Source organism: Ranitomeya variabilis, chromosome 6, assembly GCF_051348905.1.
Source record: "Ranitomeya variabilis isolate aRanVar5 chromosome 6, aRanVar5.hap1, whole genome shotgun sequence".
In the NCBI taxonomy this organism is placed as follows: domain Eukaryota; kingdom Metazoa; phylum Chordata; class Amphibia; order Anura; family Dendrobatidae; genus Ranitomeya; species Ranitomeya variabilis.
Window position 1 is genome coordinate 399,883,806 of NC_135237.1, and position 16,403 is coordinate 399,900,208.

Here is a 16,403-nt window from a genome sequence, read left to right on the forward strand (position 1 = left end):
AGGTAACACTCCAAAACAGATAGCGGATACTCATGTTATTCACATGTTACAATAGGTTAGGTTTTCATTAACAACGTGTACCCAAAGTGCTATGAGGCCAGGATGAGAACATATCGTCATCTGCCTGTAGAAGCGGAAGGTAACGAGGTTATACAGCATGACACGAGCTGTGGACAAAGAAAAACTAAAGCTCTTAAGACAATACTGACGAAGAGGGGTGCTGCAAGATCAAGTGTGGAAATTAACAGCGGCCCAATTATACTACAGCTATCAATTCTGCAGAAGAGATACAGGAATATATTAAGGGGTGTCAGTCACCCCCAAAATCAATATTAAGTGATCTATACAGTGATTCAGGGGACTGGCTATAGAAGTCATACTGGTGCTGAACTGATCAGTGGAACAATGCTTGAGATAAATACTATTAAAGGAAATCTGCAGGTTTTTACTATGTAATCTGAAGACAGCAGGAGATCGAGGCTGAAACAGCTCAGGGATGTGTCACTTGTCAGTGTGTACAGTTTACTAACTGAATGATTTACCACTAAGATTAACATTGCTGGACTTAGGGTACCGTCACACATTGAAATTTTCATCGCTGCGACGGCACGATTCGTGACGTCGCAGCGTCGTATAATCATCGCTCCAGCGTCGTAGACTGCGGTCACACGTTGCAATCACGGCGCTGGAGCGATGCCGAAGTCCCCGGGTAACCAGGGTAAACATCGGGTAACTAAGCGCAGGGCCGCGCTTAGTAACCCGATGTTTACCCTGGTTACCAGCGTAAACGTAAAAAAACAAACCGTACATACTCACCCGTCGGTGTCCTTCAGGTCCCTTGCCGTCTGCTTCCTGTTCTGAGTGCAGCCGTACAGTGAGAGCAGATCACAGCACCGCTGCGCTCTGCTCTCACTTTCCGGCCGGCACTGTCAGAGCAGGAAGCAGACGGCAAGGGACCTGAAGGACACCGACGGGTGAGTATGTACGGTTTGTTTTTTTACGTTTACGCTTGTAACCAGGGTAAACATCGGGTTACTAAGCGCGGCCCTGCGCTTAGTTACCCGATGTTTACCCTGGTTACAAGCGAAGACATCGCTGGATCGCTGTCACACACAACGATCCAGCGATGTCAGCGGGTGATCAAGCGACGAAAGAAAGTTCCAAACGATCTGCTACGACGTACGATTCTCAGCAGGGTGTCTGATCGCAGTAGCGTGTCAGACACAGCGATATCGTAACGATATCGCTAGAACGTCACGAATCGTAACGTCGTAGCGATGGAAATTTCAATGTGTGACGGTACCTTAATCCAGCAACTAAGCACCTCACTGTCTATGGACTTTGTACATGTGGAGCCTGGTGTGGGCGGGGCAGCTGTGATGTGGGCGGGGCAGCTGTGATGTGGGCAGGGTTAGCTTTCTCCGCTCTGCTTTATTTTAAATCTTATAGCCGATTGAATCAGAATGGCTGCACCCTGTAATCTAAGTGATTCATCATTGGATTCAGCCTACATTATGCTGCTCTCAGATGAGAGCGCAAAAATCTGCTGACAGATTCCCTTTAATTCATATGCAAATGACAGGCTTTGTGCAGTTACACTTCCCGATTTTGCACATTGAGGCCTCCTCCGACTCTTGAATGATTTTATTTGCTTCCCAGATTTGCTTAAATTCATCTTGTGTGTGCGAGAGCACATATACACACAGTGCATGAACTCTGCACAGGCAGTAGTGTGGGCAAGCGCAGTCTCCACAAAAGACTCCTCTCTGTGGACACTGTTTACTAGATTTCCAGGGTTCTTCGTGTAGCCAATAGCATCCACAGAGGAGCCAGGGAGAACGTACTTACCCACACTGTATGCAAGACAGCACTGACGTTATAAGTGAAGCAAGGCACATGTGGAAGGAGTTCACACAATGCTAACGCAAAATCACAGGGTGTAATGGTGCACTGAGCTCTTGGCTATGCTAAGGCTTCTTTTACACTTGCTGTGGTTTTGCGGCCCCAATAGATTTCTATGGGGCCGCAAAAACGGGCGGCGAAAAATCGTAGGAGCGCCGTATTTACGGCCGTGATAAAATATTGAACCTGCTCGATATTTTTCACAGCTTACGGACACGGACCCCATTGAAGATCAATGGGGCCGCAAAAACAACGGAAGGTTGTTTTAGCGGTGCGCCGTCACTTCCGGTTTTGCGGACTGACGTTTTTCTTTCCCAATACTTTTGCTATAGTATTGGGAACCTGAAATACAAAACTGCGATCCGCAAGTTTTTGTGCAGTCCGTTATTGCGGCAGACCTTGAAAATTGCGGCAATATGACCCGCAAAAAAAGACCAGCAATAACGGGACGCAAAAAAAAAACGGTATGTGTAAAAGATACATAAATGTGCATCAACATCCTTCATTTTTATGCAAATTAAAAGTAGTTTCTCACACTGTACCACCAAGACAGTGCCAGTATAGTTTTCATAAGGGTCAAGTTCCTTATATCACTGTAAAGATCAGTTAATATTCACATTAGGACTGAGACTCCCTTTAAGGCTATGCGCACATTTAGGTTCGGGTCCCTGCGGGTTCTCCCGCAGAGGATTTGATAAATCTGCAGGGCAAAACCGCTACGGTTATCCCTGCAGATTTATCACGTTTTGTCTTGCGGTTTCCGCTGCGGGTTTACACCTATACTATTGATGCTGCATATGCAGCAATATGCAGCATCAATAGTAATGTTAAAAATAATAAAAAATGGTTATACTCACCCTCTGACGTACCGATCTCCTCGGCGCTGCACGCGGGGGTCCGGTTCCAAAGATGATGTGCGAGAAGGACCTTCGTGACGTCACGGTCATGTGACCGCGGCGTCATCACGGTCATGTGACCGCGACGTCACGAAGGCCCTGCTCGCACAGCAACTGAGACCGGACTGCCGCGTGCAGAGGTGAGTATAGCATTTTTTATTTTATTTTATTTATTTTTTTTTACCACAAATATGGTTCCTAGGGCCTGGAGGAGAGTCTCCTCTCCTCCACCCCGGGTAGCATCTGCACATTATCCGCTTACTTCCTGCATCGTGGGCACAGCCCCATGTGGGAAGTAAGCAGATCAATGCATTTTTATGTGTGCAGAATCACTGCGATTCTGTACAAAGAAGTGACATGCTGCGGGTTGTATACCGCTGCGTTTCTGCGCGGTTTTTCCCGCAGCATGTGCACAGCGGTTTGCGGTTTCCATTGGGTTTACATGTAAATGTAAACGCTACGGAAACTGCTGCGGACCCGCAGCTGCAGAAACGCTGCAGGTCCGCGGTAAAACCCGCAAAGTGTGAACATGGCCCAAAGGGAACCTGTAACCCCCAAGATGAGCTAAGCCCACCAGCATTAGGGGCTTATCTACAGCATTCTGGAATGCTGTAAATAAGCCCCCTATGTATCCTGAAAGATGAGAAAGAGGTTAGATTATACTCACCCAGGGGCGGTTCCGGTTCTGGTCCGATGGGTGTCGCGGTCCGGGGCCTCCCATCTTCTTACGATGACGTCCTCTTCTTGTTTTCACGCTGCGGCTCCAGCGCAGGCGTACTTTGGTCTGCCCTGTTGAGGCAGAGTTAAGTACTGCAGTGCGCAGGCGCTGGGCCTCTCTGACCTTTCCCGGCACCTGCGCACTGCAGTACTTTGCTCTGCCCTCAACAGGGCAGATTAAGTACGCAGGAGCCGGAGTGTGAAGACAAGAAGGCGACGTCATCGTAAGAAGATGGGAGGCCCCGGACCGGACCGCGACACCCATCGGACCAGAACCAGGACCGCCCCTGGGTGAGTATAATGTAACCTGAAAGATGAGAAAAAGAGGTTAGATCGGGGGCTTATCTACAGCATTACAGAATGCTGTAGATAAGCCCCCTGATGCTGGTGGGCTTAGCTCACCTTCAATTTTTGGGGGTGACAGGTTCCCTTTATAGGCTGGAATAACCAAGGCTCTATTTATAATAAGCCAACTACAGAGTGTCCTCCCGCTCTGACCCCAGCGATATGTGGTGATGTGTACAGTATAAGGGTACGTTCACACAGGACTTTTTTGCTGCTTTTTTTTGCTGCTTTTTTTTATGCTAATTTAGGTGCGTTATTTTGGTGCGTTTTTTGGGTACGTTCACACAGGACTTTTTTGCTGCTTTTTTTTGCTGCAGATTTTTGCTGCAGATTTTTGCTGCAGATTTTTGCTGCAGATTTTTGCTGCAGATTTTTGCTGCAGATTTTTGCTGCAGATTTTTGCTGCAGATTTTTGCTGCTTCTTTTATGCCAATTTTCAGCTGCTAGGACACCTCACAATGGCTCTTCACACCTTACTACCAGGAACTCCCTCACAATAGATCACAATCAGGACACCTCACAATGGCTCTTCACACCTCACAATGACTCACAATGGCTCTTCACACCTCACTAACCACACCCCTAAGCTCTTGGCTGTGAGATCCCTTCCTGCTGGCCATGATTTTCTGCACAAAAAACGCAGCAAATAATGCTACATGCGTTTTTTCAGCGTTTTTGCAGCGTTTTTTTCATCACCCATTCAAGTCAATGGGTGAAAAAACGCTGCAAAAACGCAGCAAAAACGCTGAAAGAAGTGACATGCCCTATGTCCAAAAAAAGCAGCAAAGCAGAAAATACTGATCAAACAAAAACCCAATGTGTGTGCGCATGAGATTTCTGAAATCTCATAGGCTTTACTGGTACTGTAAAAAGCAGCTGAAAATTAGCATAAAAAAAAGCAGCAAAAAAAAGCAGCAAAAAAGTCCTGTGTGAACGTACCCTAAGTTTAATTTCCCTGCAGCACTGCTAGAGGTGAAACGAGGCATTACAATGTGTAGATTAAGCAATAAGTTATCAGTGTAATACGGGACAGGATGGGTGCACCAAAGACTTTATAGCCGCTCTTTCATCCATAAAGATAAGAATCTTCAACATAGGACAGTAGTCTATTGACTCATTTTGCTGTTTGAGTAGAGGATACGTTTGCCATTACATATGGGGGTTCTCCAATGTAGATAGAGATGCATTAAATTCACGTTAGGTAATATTTTTGTTGCTTAGTAAATTAGTGCTGCAGGAAGGAAGCTTTTTTAACCCATTTACCCCAAGGGTAGTTTGCATGTTAATGACCGGGCCAATTTTTACAATTCTGACCACTGTCCCTTTATGAGGTTATAACTCAGGAACGCTTCAACGGATCTTGATGATTCTGACAATGTTTTCTTGTGACATTGTACTTCATAATAGTGGTAAAATTTCTTTGATATTACCTGCGTTTATTTGTGAAAAATGGAAATTTGGTGAAAAATTTTGAAAATTTCGCAATTTTCCAACTTTGAATTTTTATGCCCTTAAATCACAGAGATATGTCACACAAAATACTTAAGTAACATTTCCCACATGTCTACTTAAACCCCTTTCTACCATTGGACGTACTATTCCGTCCATGTGGGGTGGGCCCTACTTCCCAAGGACGGAATAGTACGTCCAGCGCGATCAGCCGCGCTCACGGAGCATTTCATTTTCCACCGTGAATACCATGGAGAAGGTGGTGTTTAACCCCTTAATCCCATATGATGTACTATCCCGTCAAGGTGACCTGGGACTTAATTCCCAGTGACGGGATAGTACGTCATATGCGATCGGCCGCGATCGCGGCCGGGTGTCGGCTGACTATCGCAGCTGACATCCGGCACTATGGGCCAGGAGCGGTCACGGACCGCCCCCGGCACATTAACCCCCGACACATTAACCCCCGACACTGCGATCAAACATGATCGCAGTGTTCTGGCGGTATAAGGAAGCATTGCGCAGGGAGGGGACTCCCTGCGTGCTTCCCTGAGGCCCTCGGAGCAACGCGATGTGATCTCTTACCTCACTTAAGTAACATTTCCCACATGTCTACTTTACATCAGCACAATTTTGGAACCAAACATTTTTTTGTTAGGGAGTTATAAGGGTTAAAAGTTAACCAGAAATTTCTCATTTTTACAACATCATTTTTTTTTCAGGGACCACATCACATTTGAAGTCATTTTGAGGGATCTATATGATAGAAAATAACCAAGTGTGACACTATTCTAAAAAGTGCTCCCCTCAAGGTGCTCAAAACCACATTCAAGAAGTTTATTAACCCTTCAGATGTTTCACAGGAATTTTTGGAATGTTTTAAAAAAAATAAAACATTTTTTTTCACAAAAAATTTACTTCAGCTCCAATTTGTTTTATTTTACCAAGGGTAACAGGAGAATATGGACCCCAAAAGTTGTTGAACAATTTGTCCCGAGTACGCCGATACCCCATGTATGGGGGTAAACCACTGTTTGGGCGCATGGCAGAGCTCGGAAGGGAAGGAGCGCCATTTGACTTTTCAATGCAAAATTGACTGGAATTGAGATGGGACGCCATGTTGCATTTGGAGAGCCTCTGATGTGCCTAAACATTGAAACCCCCCACAAGTGACACCATTTTGGAGATTAGACTCCCTAAGGAACTTATCTAGATGTGTGGTGAGCACTTTGACCCACCAAGTGCTTCACAGAAGTTTATAATGCAGAGCCGTAAAAATAAAAAATCATTTTTTCACAAAAATGATCTTTTCGCCCCCAATTTTTTATTTTCCCAAGGGTAAGAGAAGAAATTGGACTCCAAAAGTAGTTGTTCAATTTGTCTTGAGTACGCCGATACCCCATATTTGTGGGGGGAACCACTGTTTGGGCGCATGGCAGAGCTCGGAAGGGAAGGAGCGCCATTTGGAATGCAGACTTAGATGGATTGGTTTGCAGGCGTCACATTGCATTTGCAGAGCCCCTGATGTACCTAAACAGTAGAAACCCCCCACAAGTGACCCCATATTGGAAACTAGACCCCCCAAGGAACTTATCTAGATGTGTTGTGAGAACTTTGAACCCCCAAGTGTTTCACTACAGTTTAACGCAGAGCCATGAAAAGAAAAAATAATTTTTTTCCCAGAAAAAAAGTTTTTTTAAGCCCCCCCAATTTTTTTTTCCCAAGAGTAACAAGAGAAATTGGACCCCAAAAGTTGTTGTCCAAGTTGTCCTGACTACGCCGATACCCCATATGTGGGGGTAAACCCCTGTTTGGCTCACGGGAGAGCTCGGAAGGGAAGGAGCACTGTTTTACTTTTTCAACGCAGAATTGGCTGGAATTGAGATCAGATGCCATGTTGCGTTTGGAGAGCCCTTGATTTGCCTAAACAGTGGAAACCCCCAATTCTAACAAACCCTAACCCAAACACACCCCTAACCTTAATCCCAACCCTAACCATAACCCTAACCACACCCCTAACCTGAACATGCCCCTAACCCCAACCACACCCCTAACCCCAACACACCCCTAATCCTAACCACACCCCTAACCCCAACCCTAACCACACCCCTAACTCCAACACACCCCTAATCCCAACCATAACCCTAACCACACCCCTAACCCTAATCCCAACCGTAAATGTAATCCAAACCCTAACCCTAGCCCCAACCCTAGGCCCAGCCCCAACCCTAACCCTAGCCCCAACCCTAACCCTAACAGGAAAATGGAAATAAATACGTTTTTTTAAATTGTATTTTTTCCCTAACTAAGGGGGTTTTGATTTACTTTTATAGCGGGTTTTTTTGCGGATTTTTATGATTGGCAGCAGTCACACACTAAAAGACGCTTTTTATTGCAAAAAATAGTTTTCAGCGGTACCATTGTTATTTATATCCGTATTTTTGATCGCGTGTTATTCCACTTTTTGTTCGTTGTTTTTTGCCTTGTTTACGGTGATAACTGAAGGGGTTAACTAGTGGGAGTTTTATAGGTCAGGTCGTTACGGACGCGGCGATACTAAATGTGTACTTTTTTTAGTTTTCTAGATAAAGAAATGTATTTATGGGAACAATATTTTTATTTTTTTCTATTTAGGATTTTTTTTTTTTTTTTACATGTGTGAATATATATTTTTTTTACTTTATAACATTGCCCCAGGGGGGAGCATCATGTTTTAGGGTCAGATCGCTGATCGTGCACTGTGTCAGATCAGCGATATGACGTGCACTGCTGGAGGCTGGCAGGCGCCTGCTCTGAGCAGGCGCATGCAAGCCACCTCCCTGCAGGACCCGGAAGCAGCCCTGCGGCCATACTGGATCCCGGGCCTGCAGGGAGGAGGAGGTGGGGACCCTCGAAGCAAAGCGATCACATCGCGTTGCACCGGGGGTCTCAGGGAAGCACGCAGGGAGCCCCCTCCCTGCGTGATGCTTCCCTATGCCGCCGAAACACTACGATCATCTTTCAGTCCGTGACCGCTCCTGGCACATAGTGCCGGATGTCAGCTGCGATAGTCAGCTGACCCCCGTGAGCGCGGCCGATCTCATATGACGTACTATCCCGTCGAGGGTCAGATAGGCCCAGGTCACCTCGACGGGATAGTACGTCTAAGGTCAGAGAGGGGTTAAGTAATACAAGCAGTTTTTGGTGAAAATCATTCAGGAGCAGTGATGTGCGCAACTACTCATCTCATTCTTGTGCCATCACATTTCATCAATAAGCTGTGGTTTATGTTACTCATTCACTCCTTTTTCAGGACAGGATAATGATAAAAAATATTTACTCTTATAGGGAACCAGTCATGTCAAAGAGTCATTAACCTGCAGATATGGGGTTAATCTGGTGGTCATGTGGCAGCAACACAGCCCAGCTGCCAGGAGGAAGTGAACTTTATTCTGGCAGTCTCTGGCTTTCAGTCAGGTGCGGCGCTCAGTACATGGTGAGTGGTGGCTGTAACCACCCCCTGGCAGCGTCACACTGCTTTATAGTCACTCTAGCTGCAGAGCTGGCTGTCAGTCACGTGCGGCACTCAGTAAATGGTGAGTGGTGGCTGTAACCACCCCCTGGCAGCGTCCGACCGCTTTATAGTCACTGTAGCTGCAGAGCTGGCTGTCAGTCACGTGCGGCGCTCAGTAAATGGTGAGTGGTGGCTGTAACCACCCCCTGGCAGCGTCCGACCGCTTTATAGTCACTGTAGCTGCAGAGCTGGCTGTCAGTCACGTGCGGCGCTCAGTAAATGGTGAGTGGTGGCTGTAACCACCCCCTGGCAGCGTCCGACCGCTTTATAGTCACTGTAGCTGCAGAGCTGGCTGTCAGTCACGTGCGACGCTCAGTACATGGTGAGTGGTGGCTGTAACCACCCCCTGGCAGCGTCACACTGCTTTATAGTCACTGTAGCTGCAGAGCTGGCTGTCAGTCAGTGCCGGGGTGTGGTTACAGACACCACTATGTATTGAGTGGTGACTCAAGGAACAATGGCTGCTTTTATGACAAAGCCGGAAGCTGTCAAAAGAAGTAAAGGTTATTTGCTCACAGCAGCTCTCCAGTGCTGTGGCCGCAAGGCTTCAGAACGCTATTAACTGGCAGATTAATGTAATGTCTTCAGGTTAAAAGCTTTTTTTTTTTTTCACAGACAGGTTCTCAAAAATTAACAATGCACAGTTACTCTAGTTTCAGAAATAAATAGTCCACCTGAAAACAAGAAACTTTTTATAGATTTATCAGAAATCTGCTTCTTTCTCTGCCAGAATTGATCAGTCATTAGCAAAATTCACAATTCTGAGAAAATCTGTATTCAGTGAAGACCAAATGTTACATTACTGAGATAGGAGATGGCAGTTACTACAGACATAATTCTATGCAGGCGGGAGGAGCTAGAGACAGAGCTCCACCCTCCTATCTAGATGGAAGGTGCTAATGATAAGATTCTATGTATTTAGATAGGGGGTGGAGCTCTGCCTCTAGCTCCTCCCCCTACATAGAATTATATCCGTAGTAACAGCCATCTACCTCCGTAATGGGAAAGTCTTCAATGAATACAGATTTTACCTCTGAATTGAGAATTTAGATAATGACTGGTCCGTTCTGGCAGAAATAAAAGATCTCCCTGATGTGATATATTACAAAGTTGCTTACTTTCATGTGTACTATTGATTTCTTAAATACAAATTAAAGTGACTTACCTAAAGTAAACTTTTTTTGGTCTGATGTATCACTTGCTATAATGTGTAACAATACACAGACTATGGGATGGGTTTGCAAACACGTGATCATAAGTTGTGGCACAAATCACAGACTTGTAAGGATTCCTGCAACAAGTGGTATGAAGATGAAAGGATACTGCAGATGGCCGTACCTCCCTACCATAACAGAACACATTAACAGGGTCTCCAAACTCCATGAGGCCAAAGCAACGTGCTTCCCATCGTCCTCATCACAGACTGGATGAATACTGGTCCCCAGGCATTGCACACACTGGGCTCACTAGCAACAAGAGGTTATTTGTAATGTTGGAGATGGTGCGTATTGAAGGATCACACTTGGCAGTGCCCTGCTATGTGGAAGCTGATTAAGGCTATGTGCACACGTTCAGGATTTGTCGCTTTTCGCATTTTTCCGCATAAAAAAAAAAGCTTACATTAAGCTAAGAATGCAACCTGTAATTTTTGTGCACATGTTGCATTTTTTTCCGCCAAAAAAATGCATAGCGGAAAAAAAATGCAGCATGTTCATTAATTTTGCGGAAAATCTCCGGATTTGCCTCTATATAATATAGTAGTGCAAAGCTCCGGAAAAATCAGCATTAAAAAAAGTGAAAAATACGCGAAAAAAATGAAAGCGGATTTCTTGCAGAAAAAGTCTGGTTTTGTTCAGGAAATTTCTGCAAAGAATCCTGAACGTGTGCACATAGCCTCATAGTAGCTGGATCACAATGCATACCTATGGTTGTCTGTACAAGTTGTTGAGACTGATAACCCGCACACTACATATTTGCTCAGAGATGTAACCAGAGACATTGCCCTGACTGTACCGACACGTTCTAATGGACTGTATTTTATCTCTAGATTTTAAAAGTTGGGCGTCTTTTAAGCAACTTTCCTAATTCAACACCAGTCTACGTTCAGGATGGTGAAGACCACATGGCGGGTGACTGATGCCTAGTTGGAAAAGGTTCTGGCAACCTAAGCAGAATTGCAACATTTTAGAAAAAAGAACAGGATCTGCAATATGCACCGTTGACATGTTTATTTTTCTCTCTGAAAGGAGATCTCTTGGAAAATGGGATCTCAAACCCAAAAGGGACACTTTTGAAGAATTTTGTTATTAGGCATTATAATCACTTGTGAGCTTAAATTAGTGGGACAGCACCAGTAATCAGGGACAAAGGTACAGCAGTTCTTCCAGCACTTCGGGTATTTTCCCAAAGGGATTTTTCAGACAGATAATCCACTATTACAGTAGCACTGAGGTTCATGACATTTAAGAATCTCATGTTTGTGCTGCAAAGAACATCTGCTGCGTAAACTGACTGCAAATCTACAATACTTGAATGTAAAAATTACCAAAAAGGCTTTAAAGAGACAAGGATTAATGATCTCTTCTAGCTGCGAGGAAGAGCAGAAACATAGGCCAGCATATAGTGAACTTGGTGTAGTGACATGTGAAGAAAGCAAGCAGAAACCTCAGGAAGGAAGAGCGTAAACAGCAGAAAAAGCTACTATTTTCATCCAAGGTGGGATAGATAATGAAGCAATAGATTGGTGGGTGTGACCAATTTAGGACTAAATGTAGGGGTTTCTCCACTTCAGATGATGCCCAATTATAAGAAGGCACCCTGTACAAGAGGATCTCCATCTGCAACCTGTGAGGAAGCCTAGCAGTAAGTGTTCAATTTCCCTACAGCACAATAACAGGGAAAAGAGGTAGTACACCGAGCTGACTGATCTAATCAGTTTGTGTTAGGCAAGGGCTACACTGACACTGGCCATGACATGTAGCACACCAAACATTGCTCTATGGCACAGCTCAATCTAGGCCAATAAGTTCAGGTTGCGACCTGCAAGTCACAATTTTGAATATTGTGTGACTTTAGTATTATCAGATCTCACCCATCCAATCTGAAGGGATAAAAAAAAAAAATAATTGCAGAGCTGCACACGGCAAACCTTGTTCTTTTGCTATAAAGTTGTACCAACTCTGCTTCCGGTGTCTGAATCTGCCCCAAATTAATATTAGTTGTCCCACCTCCCCTCACGTGGTCTTCTAACCCATCACAACCCCCCGGGTCAGGATGTTGGAGGGTTGGGTTACTTTTAAAGGCTTTGGAAGTGTTTTTAGTTGAGAAGTCATGCACATACAAAGTAAAACAGTATGCAGCATGTCAATTTATGCAGCGGATGTTTCCACAGATTTCATTCCAGAAAATAAAATCCACAGTTCATTAGTGCTGCATATTTTTCTACGCCATTTCTGTATGGCTGATACAGTTCTATGTACATTGTGAGAAATGCAGATACTGGGAAGGTTTATTATAAAGAGATATGTAATCACTAAGAAATGCAGCATCGATCACCGCGTAAATATAAAGAGAAAGCTATGAGTTTTAGAGATGAGCTCTTGTCCTGAAATGGCCGGTAAAAACGACAAACCCGCACAGAAGTTACTCTGTACTAAGGACTACACCAGAATGGCACCCCTAGAGCGCCACAAAATCCTGTCCACTGCCCGTCCTAATGAGAGCTGACTGCCTCCTACAGCTACGCCTTTCAAAAAGCCTAGAGAGCAGAGGCGCGATGTTCAGTCAGCTGTCTGGGTCATACATGACACATGCCTCCCATCACAAAAAGCAAAGAGGAGCCCCAGCGCCAGAAGCAGCTCCACAAGTGCACTGTCATGGAAAAAGCTGTTCTTCCCGCTTCTACTGTCATAGCGAAGCCTCAAAAGAAAATGATAGAAGATGAAAGCAGCACAAGTGTAAAGAAATCAAGTTCAGAGCATTCCCGGTCTCCTCTCCATCTTCTGTCTGTACAGATATACTTGTCAGCGACACTGGCCTGTACAGAAAACTCTTGGGTGAATAAAGCCTTTAAACTCTACCTTATTCACCCATCAGTGCATTAAAGAAAAAAAAAAAAAAAACAGTTGTCCTACTTTGGTCTTTTCTCAGGACTTCACTTACTCAAGTGATTAGGTCTACAGAAAAAAAAAAAAAAAAAAAAAAAAACAGTCCGCACTACAGCACAGTTTCCATCTGTGCGCGATCTGTTTTTCATCGACCAGTTGGTAAGGAGAAGTTTGGGAAGCCTCCATTCATTCAAGACAAAACTGGATTAACAAAAAAAAAAAAACACAAGGAACGTAAACTGATGAGGACAAATACAGGAAGAGATAAGGTGTCTTATGAACATAATATGGACAATAAGGCTTTAGACTTGTGTAAAGATATCCCTGAAAAATGTGCCACACTAATGATTACCAATGGAAAATCTTATTCTTCTGCATTCCCGTGTCCAGTTTTATTCATTTTCATTTCTAAACCTTAGCTAGAACCAATATTAAAAATCGATGTACTATGGACAGTGATCAACCAAATATACTGAGTGACAAGTTATCGGTATATATAGGAAGAATTAAAGGGACTCTGTCACCCCTCCAGCCGTTATAAACTAAAAGAGCCACCTTGTGCAGCAGTAATGCTGCATTCTGACAAGGTGGCTCTTTTAGTTATTGGTGCAGTCAAAGCAGAAATAAAGCGTTTTATAATTTCGCAAAAATACCTGTAGGCAGGTCTTAACCCCCTTCTGCACACGCCACACTGCCGTCACTCAAGGCTTCTTCGGCGCCGCCCCCTCCGCGCTGTTTTCATATCAAATCCGGCGCCTGCCCTGTTTTGTTCTGCCTGGGGCAGGCGCAGTGAACGCTGCCCGTCTGACCTCAGATGCAGTCTCGCAGACTACGCCTGTGCGGCCACCCTGCTTGAGAATCCCAGCCCCGCACTCTGCATAATGCATAACACACTGCGGGGCAGGGATTCACAAGCTGGGTGGCCGCACAGGCGCAGTCTGCGAGACTGCATCTGAGGTCAGACGGGCAGCGCTCACTGCGCCTGCCCCAGGCAGAACAAAACAGCGCAGGCGCCGGATTTGATTTGAAACAGCACGGAGGGGGCGGCGCCCGGCGCCGAAGAAGCCTTGAGTGACGACAGTGTGGCGTGTGCAGCAGGGGGGTTAAGATCTGCCTCCAGGGCTAAAGACAGGTATTTTTGCGAAATTATAAAACGCTTTCTGCTTTGACTGCACCAATAACTAAAAGAGCCACCTTGTCAGAATGCAGCATTACTGCTGCACAAGGTGGCTCTTTTAGTTTATAACGGCTGGAGGGGGTGACAGTGGCCCTTTAAGCCATGTTCACATGCGACTGAAATGCTACAGATTTGGTTTGCTACTACTGTATTCTCTGCAGATTTTTCTCCCATAAATCTAAAGTGGATGAGAGTACAATAGAGGGTTTTTTAATTTTTTTTTGTTTACCTTTTAAAATTTGCATACTTTGCTGTTTTTTTCCAGCAAGCGCAACAGGAAAATCTGCACCAGCTTTAAGTGCAATATCATGCGAGTTTCCACTGCAGATTTATCTGTGGGTTTCTTATACTTCCTTACTAAATCTTAACACATACAAGCATGCATGTACAAATATAATTCTAGTAAGGCCAGGTTCACATTACGTTAACAGCAGCCCGCTCAACACATGCGTTAACGGGCTGCTGTTAACGCAAGTGCCGATGTGTCATCGCGCCAGCGCAGATAGAGCTAGCAGATGCTCTATCTGCGCTAGCAGTGACGGACCTGGAAACGCTGCAGTCCGCGTCACAGGGCCCGTCACTCAATGACGGCACATCGCTAGCGCATGCCCATTGTGGGCATGCGCTAGCGATGTGTCCGACATTGGACTCAATAGCGGCGTTAACGGACTGAAATACACCGCGTTATGCCGCGGTGTAACGTAGTCCGTCTAAAGGACTCCAGTAACATAATGTGAACCAGGCCTAATTCTTTATCACTGGATGTCTCACCTACTAGACCTCTTTACGGTACAGGCACGGTCACCTGTAGTTTCTCGCTATCGCATACAAATGAAACATTTGAGTGTAGGACACTGGTGCATTGGAAAGGGCACAGATATTATAAGGTATGTAACAATTCAGTTTGTTCACTTTAACAGACATTAACAGAGCCTGGGATTTCCTGGATAAGTTTTAACATGGGTGCAGTGGTTTCCATTATTAAAAGGAAAGGGAAAGTGCCAGATACATTACAGACCTGTGCACTGTTAACTCATGAGATGCATTGGTGTCAGTCATTTTCATAGGAAGTGTGTCCTACCTCCTCCTCTCCACAAACCTCTGAGCAGCTGAAGTAATCTGATACCTCAGTGAATGGACTGTGTATTCATCATCACTGATCATTTGGCAAAATCCATCCAGCAGAAATGCAGTGTCCCTTATCTTCACTTTTACTATGGATTTAGGAAATTACAATGTGAAGTTCAGTTATATATGAAGATGGGGCTCCTCCAAGTGTGACCAATGAGGACTAGACTACAGAAAGGAGGAAGACTCACCGGCTGTAGAACTTCTTCTTGTCTTCTGCTTTGGCTTTGTCGGTTAGTGAAGGACCAGGTGGAGAGTTTATAATGATTAAGAAGGCAGACGATCACGACCACCATCACCGTTATAACCACGATTATGATAATTATCTGCACGAATTCCAGTTCAGCTGAAAGACAAAGACATATCATTACTATATTACCAAATACTTGCTACAGCTTCGAGTGGAGGCCTATGCATTACACTCCAACCCAGTTTCATAAAATTAAAGAGGAATCCGTCAAGTTACCTTTCTAAAACAATCCCTTCATGCATGCTCTAAATGATGTAAAGGCCTTTGTCATTGTAATTGTGTACCCAGCAGCAAGCCTTACAAAATATAAAACGTTTTCAATATCCTGTGTTGCATGTAAGTGAGGCTAGAAGGGGATATACTCCGCTCTAAAGTGTCTGACATTTTCATCTCTATGCAACCCATCTTCCCCTGACTGATGCCTCCTAAGTCAGCCGCAGTCTTCAAATGGCAAATGCACATCAGAATCTTCAACCCCTTCTGTGCCAATCCTGATTTGGAGAAAGACTATGGATGATCCAAAACGCACAATCACGTTCACCTGTAAAATGTGACCTCACACAATACTGGAAATACAAATAAAAATACAAGTTTGGGTAATGGTCACAAATCTATAAAATAAAAATAAAAAACAAAAAAAAAAACCTTCTGTTTAATTAAAAAAAAAAAAAAAAAAAAGTGCTAATCTGCCAGCAGTGAGAACTGTTGAAAATTAGCTGATGCCCGTGACATGTCACTGATCATTTGTGCTTATGTTGCATTGTAATGTATGCTGGATGCCAGCTTTGGCATAAATAGAGAATTGAGGAAGGAGACATTCCAGCAAGATGAAAACTTGGTAAAGTCAAAAAAATGTTATTAGAAAACATTAGTGGTAGAA

The 16,403-nt window shown here is 44.5% G+C and overlaps 1 protein-coding gene across 8 annotated transcripts in view; it reads right to left on the minus strand.

The window, feature by feature from the left end:
- LDLRAD4 (low density lipoprotein receptor class A domain containing 4) overlaps positions 1–16,403 on the minus strand; it is a 465,509-nt gene that overhangs the window by 11,697 nt on the left and 437,409 nt on the right. For all 8 annotated transcript variants that reach the window (XM_077270140.1, XM_077270137.1, XM_077270143.1 and 5 more), the window contains one exon: positions 15,465–15,619. In XM_077270140.1, coding sequence (XP_077126255.1) covers positions 15,465–15,619 — 155 coding nt within the window. The remainder of the gene's footprint in view (positions 1–15,464; positions 15,620–16,403) is intronic.